General features: G+C 61.8%; 1 protein-coding gene across 1 annotated transcript; it reads left to right on the top strand.

The window, feature by feature from the left end:
- Nucleotides 1-223: 223 nt before the first annotated feature.
- On the top strand, nucleotides 224-3,534 carry IRX3 (iroquois homeobox 3). The gene is made up of 4 exons (XM_036881033.2): nucleotides 224-1,215; nucleotides 1,375-2,470; nucleotides 2,653-2,719; nucleotides 3,144-3,534. Exons 1-4 carry the CDS (start codon nucleotides 946-948, stop codon nucleotides 3,196-3,198), a joined length of 1,488 nt encoding a protein of 495 aa, XP_036736928.2. The 5' UTR covers nucleotides 224-945; the 3' UTR covers nucleotides 3,199-3,534.
- Nucleotides 3,535-6,000: the final 2,466 nt, after the last annotated feature.

Raw genomic sequence — 6,000 nt, 5'->3', positions numbered from 1 at the left:
CTCGCTCCCCCTCCCGGCGCAGGCCGGAGGGGGCGGGAAGGGACTCAGAGAGCCCGGCCTCCCGCCCCCGCCCGGCGCGCAGTATCCTCGGGGGTGGACGGCCTCGCCTGTAAGGCGCCCCGGCGATTGGAGACTCAGGGAGGACACGCAAGGAAAAGTCGAATAAGAGGGCGCAACGTCAGACCCGAGATTTGGGGAAGGGCGAGGGAATGGGTGAGGGCGGGACGGACGCACAGACACAGTTACGGACGCACGCCCCCCGCACAGCACCCTAAGTGTGCACAAGTTTAGGCCGCCTTAGCCCTGAGCGCCGAGGCTGGGGTGAGGGGAGAGTTGTGTTAAGTGAGAAAGACGTAAAAACGGAGAGAAGAAAGAGTGAAGGCAACAAAAAGGGGAGGAAAAGGAATAGTGAGAAAGGGAAAGAGAAGGCGAGAGAAGAGTTCCCTAGTGTCCGAGAGAGTGAAAGAGCCCGAAAGAGCGGAAGCGATCCAGGGGGGAAGAGGAGCTCAGAGGGGGAGGGGAGAGGAAGGGCGAGGAGGGGGAGTGAAAACTAGAGGAGGACGAAGGAAGCGAGGCGCGACACTGCTCGGGGAGAGGAGGGCAGAGAGGAAGGAGGTGCGGGCAGAAGCTGCTCCGGCTGCGAAGAGGAGGGAGCGCGGCGCAGAGAGGAGGGGCTTGCGGGCCCGTAGCAATGTCAATCAGAGCCCGGAGCACCGGGAATCTCCGCCAATCTGTTCGGACCTGACCTGGCTCCTCGCCGCCGCCGCCGCCGCCGCCGCCGCCGCGGAGCAGATCAATAGGCGAAAGCGGAGCGCAGCGCAGCGCGGGAGGCAGCGCGGCCCTAGCCCGGCCCAGCCCCCGATGCGCGCCGGAGCCCGCGGGCGGCGCTGAGCAGGGCGGCCCTGGGGGCCGGGCCCCCTCTCCGTCCTAGCCCCGCGGGCCACCATGTCCTTCCCGCAGCTCGGATACCAGTACATCCGCCCGCTCTACCCACCCGATCGCCCGGGAACTGCCGGAGGCGGCGGCGGCAGCGCTGGGGCCCGGGGCGGCCCGGGAGCCGGAGCCTCGGAGCTGGCCGCCTCGGGGTCCCTGTCTAACGTGCTCTCGTCGGTATACGGGGCGCCCTACGCCGCGGCGGCAGCAGCCGCGGCCGCCGCACAAGGCTACGGCGCTTTCCTTCCTTACGCCGCGGAGCTGCCCATCTTCCCGCAGCTGGTAAGCGCCCGGGGAGCTCGGTATGGGGGGGGGTTGGAGATGGGGTGAGCGCGCGGAAGTGGACTAGCCGGGTCCTGGCGGGGAGCGTGGAGGCAGCGACGGCTAGGGCTCATCCACGCTCCCTCCGCGCGTGTCCCTTCCTTCTCCATGTGCGTACAGGGCGCGCAATATGAGCTGAAGGACAGCCCCGGGGTGCAGCATCCGGCCGCGGCCGCCGCGTTTCCGCACCCGCATCCCGCCTTCTACCCTTATGGCCAGTACCAGTTCGGGGACCCGTCCCGTCCCAAGAACGCCACCCGGGAGAGCACTAGCACGCTCAAGGCCTGGCTCAACGAGCACCGCAAGAACCCCTACCCCACCAAGGGCGAGAAGATCATGCTGGCCATCATCACCAAGATGACCCTCACCCAGGTGTCCACCTGGTTCGCCAACGCGCGCCGGCGCCTCAAGAAGGAGAACAAGATGACGTGGGCGCCCCGCAGCCGCACGGATGAGGAAGGCAACGCTTACGGGAGTGAGCGGGAGGAGGAGGACGAGGAGGAGGACGAAGACAGCAAACGCGAACTGGAGCTGGAGGAGGAGGAGCTCGGGGGGGAGGAGGAAGAGACGGGGGGCGAGGGCCTAGCGGACGAGGACGAGGACGAGGACGAGGAGATCGATTTGGAGAACTTAGACGGCGCGACCGCGGGGCCTGAGTTGACCCTGGCTGGCGCGGCACACAGGGACAGTGACCTCGGCCTGGGACCCATTTCGGACTCCAAAAACAGCGACTCGGACGACAGTTCCGAAGGCTTGGAGGAGCGTCCACTGCGAGTCCTGAGTCTGGCCCCGGCGCCACCGCCGGTGGCCTTGGCTCCGCCATCTCCGCCCTCACCCCCCGCGGGCCTGGATCCCTGTGCTCCCGCACCAGCTCCTGCCTCCGCCCTGCAGAAGCCCAAGATCTGGTCGCTGGCCGAGACGGCCACAAGCCCCGACAACCCGCGCCGCTCGCCTCCGGGCGCTGGGGGTTCTCCCCCCGGGGCAGCCGTCGCGCCCCCAGCGCTGCAGCTCTCCCCGGCTGCCGCTGCGGCTCACAGACTCGTCTCTTCGCCGTTGAGCAAGTTCCCCGCCTGGAGCAACCGGCCGTTCCCAGGCCCGCCGCCAGGCCCACGTCCGCACCCGCTCTCTCTGCTCGGCTCGGCCCCTCCACACCTGCTGGGACTTCCCGGAGCAGCGGCCGCCTTCGCTCGACCGGCGGAGCCGGAGGGCGGAACAGGTGACTGGCGAACGCAGGATGCGGAGGTGGGGGCGGGCTCTGGGGTTCTCGCCGGAGCGGACGGAGATGGGCAGGACCCCTGCGGCGCGGGGCACTTCCCACCCCGCGCCTGCCCCCCGCGGCCCTGAGTGCCCGATTGGAGCTCTCTAAGGGCCCTCCTTTTTCTTCCCCGCTTCCTTTAGATCGCTGTAGTGCCTTGGAAGTAGAGAAAAAGTTACTCAAGACAGCTTTCCAGCCCGTGCCCAGGCGGTAAGAGACCCCGAGGTGGGGGGACAGGGAGAGCGGGCAAGCGGGGAAAGGAAAGAACGCGGGCTTTTGCCCTTGGGGGACCGCGGCTGGGACACGCTTTTAAAAGGGGACAGACCCATTCTGTCGTCCCCGAGGGCCCAGAGACAGCACGACAGTCCCGGTCCAGGCACCCGGGCGTGGCCCAGAGTACCGCGGTGTGAGACCCCGAGCCTGGAGGGGCTCTGTGAAGCCTGCCTCTCCGGGTCCCGACGCCTCCCGCCCATCTTAGAGTTAAACCGGAAGACCAACCCGTACAGCTGGGCATCCTTTTACCTTGGGACACCTCCCTGCCCCCGGCCTCAGTCCGAGTTTGGGTCTCCCAGTCCCAGCAACGCCAGTGCCTCTGCCTCTCACTTCCTTTCCTACCACTGCCTCTCTCTTCCAGGCCCCAGAACCACCTGGACGCCGCCCTGGTCTTATCCGCGCTCTCCTCATCCTAGTTGTTTTTGAAAGAAATTTTTAAATCGTTGTAATAATTGTAAAAACAAACATATCGCTCTGTATAGTTGTAAGCATGTCCGTGTATGAATACCGAAAAAAGAAACCTGAACAAAAAAAAGAAATAAAACAAGTCCCCCTCAGTTCTCCCCAAGTGGCTTCTATACCCCCACATTAGCTGAGTTTGTGAGGTTTGGTTGATTTCGGGGGTGGAGTTTTCAATGAGAATAAGCGCGTCTGACTTTTTTGTATATACAGAGAAATGTACATATGTGTGAACCAAATTGTACAAGAAAGTATCTATTTTTGGCTAAATAAATGAGCTGTTGCCACTTTGACTATAACCCACCTGTCTGCCCCCCACCCCCACCCCCGGACGGACATGTTTGGTGGGTTTTGTTTTGTTTTATCCCCCCGCCCCGTGTTTGAAGAGTCGCCGGAATCAGCGGAAAGGAACGAGAGAGAAGTCAGGATCCAGTAGTCCTGGGAGAGCAGAGGCGGAGGAAACGCAGACGCAGCAGGGCTGGGTGCGCGGCTGGAGAAGAGGCGGTTGGAGAAGTACCAGGGGCGCCCAAGAGAAAGGGAAGAGAGGTGGGAAACTGGGCCCAGCCCACTGGAGCAACCGCGGGGTCTGGGGGCCTTCTCTAGTGACATAGAAAGACTTAGAGAAGGGTCTGGAAGTAGAGGATTATGTTTGGACGTTATCATTCCTGCACCCGCATTCCTAGTTTGGCGCAATGGAGGTTTCCTCAGTCTTTAACATAAGGGGCTGTGCAAGCTCAGCTTCAAAACCCTTTTCAACCACATTGCACCCCCATACTCCACCTTCCGGATGCAAAGGTGTGGGGGTGGGGTGGGGTATGGAGGACGGCGGTGCACCTCCTTTCCTCTTGGTGACCATGCCCAGGCTGAATCGAGAGCTGGGGGCATCTATGTGTCTTCTCTCGCCAGTGGGTTTTCCCCAAGTGACCTGGAAGGGCAGCTTTCTGATGTCCCAGCGCGGCAGGTTCGGCCACTTGCACAGATCTAGCTGGGCTTCCAGCTCCAGGCCGGATGGGGGTAGGCGGGCCCGAGGAGGGAGCCGGGAAATTTGGGGCTGGAGCTCCCTCTACAGGACAAAGGGGCCGCTCGGCGCCCGCCTCCAGCCCAGCCGCGCCGTGCCCCTTTCGCGCCCTCTTTTTGCTCTGTAACTCCGTCAGCCTTGCCCGACTTTGACTTGAAGGAGTTGTAGGGAGTGCTGGGAGAGTCACGCCTTGGGGTACCAAGTGGGGAGTACTTTCTGTATCTATCTTCCTCGCCACGTTTGGTGATTTTATAGGGCAGCCAGATGCCGGTGTTTGTCCCGCGTAATGGGGTGTGTGATGACCTTGCGGGTCCCTGGGGAGCTTTAGGAAGAGCTTACACACCCGAAGCCACGCAAAAGGCACCGCGTCTTTTCGAACACCTTCGGGAGATGGGGAGTCCAACAGGGACTGGTGCGTGCTGGCACAACTGGCAACACCGCGCCCCTGGGGATCCCACCGAGGCTGGGGCAGTCGGGGTGTGGCGACCCCCAGGCGCGAGGAAGCAGAAGGGCTTGAGGGAGAGAGCTGGTGAATCAGGAGGACACGGGGCAAAGCCATTCCGGAGCACGACCCTTTCCCCAGAGGTCGGAGCCTTCTCAGCAGCTCCGTCCTCTCCCCACTGTTAATGGCATTTATGGGCTTGGGGCTCCTTCCCAGGTCACCGGCACAGACTGGTTCAGCTCCGGCCCTGGGCGCAGCGCCCCCCAACGTGGAGCTGGCTTGGACTGTTTGGGCCTTGAACCTCAGGGACCAGGGCCTCAGGACTCGGGCAGAGGCCTCTGGTTAGCATGCTTATCTTGCCATAAACACCACCCCTGAGAGCCTCTCAGCTAGAGGCGCTGTGTAGGGCCCAGCCTCACAAGCTGCACAGTACTGACTTAGTTCCCTGTCTCTGTCCTGTGAAACCCTGGGCAGAGAATAACTTCTCTGTGCTCTCATTCCTCACCCATAACATGGGAATGACTCCTGTCTGGCAGGGCTATTGTGAGGATGAGAGACAGCACATGTCCAGTGCCTGGTATGAGGAAGGTGGGGATAAACAGGCTAGTCTTATAATTACATTCCAGAGTCTCAGACCCCACCCCTCAAACTCCCTAATATCTCTCCCCACTCTCTCCCATCAGTCATAACACTGAGTGTCTGTATTAAGGCTTCTCAGAATCCATCTCAACTCAGGGAGAAAGGCAACTCCCCAGGCAGCGGTGCCGGGAGAGGGGGTGAGAGCAGGAGTCAGGCAGCTTTCCGCACCTCACACCCACCCAGGCAGGAGAAAATGCATCTGTTCAGAGGGAGATGATTGTGGAGAGGCCAGGTTGAGCGTGGAGAGTCGTGATCACCTGCTCCTGCTATCTCTCCCCTGGGGGTTGGTCAGCCCTTCAGCCCATCCCATCCAGGAGATGATGGTCCTTGGATGAGGGCTGTCCTGCCCCATGAAACGGGGTGGGGTAAGCCTAGGGGCAGCTCTCTATCCTATACAACACATGGCCCCTCCAAGTGGCCCCAGGTTGACCCCAATAAGATAATGTGATCAAATCAAAAGGAGCCCCACAGGCTTTTCAGCTGAAAAAGGGAGGCAGAGACAGCCTCCCTTGGCAGCACTTTCATTTCCCCGAGAGCAGGTTCTTCATCCTCCTCCTAGGACCTCCTCCCTGAGTCCTCTCCTCATCTTGCTCCTTTCAGGGATCCTAGGAACTGCTGTTACCCATTAGTGCCCACCCCAAAATTTAAAAAGAGAAAATG

This window comes from Manis pentadactyla, chromosome 15, assembly GCF_030020395.1.
Source record: "Manis pentadactyla isolate mManPen7 chromosome 15, mManPen7.hap1, whole genome shotgun sequence".
Lineage (NCBI taxonomy): Eukaryota > Metazoa > Chordata > Mammalia > Pholidota > Manidae > Manis > Manis pentadactyla.
Note: the sequence above shows the minus strand (reverse complement) of the source record. Positions and strands in the feature narration are given on the sequence as shown.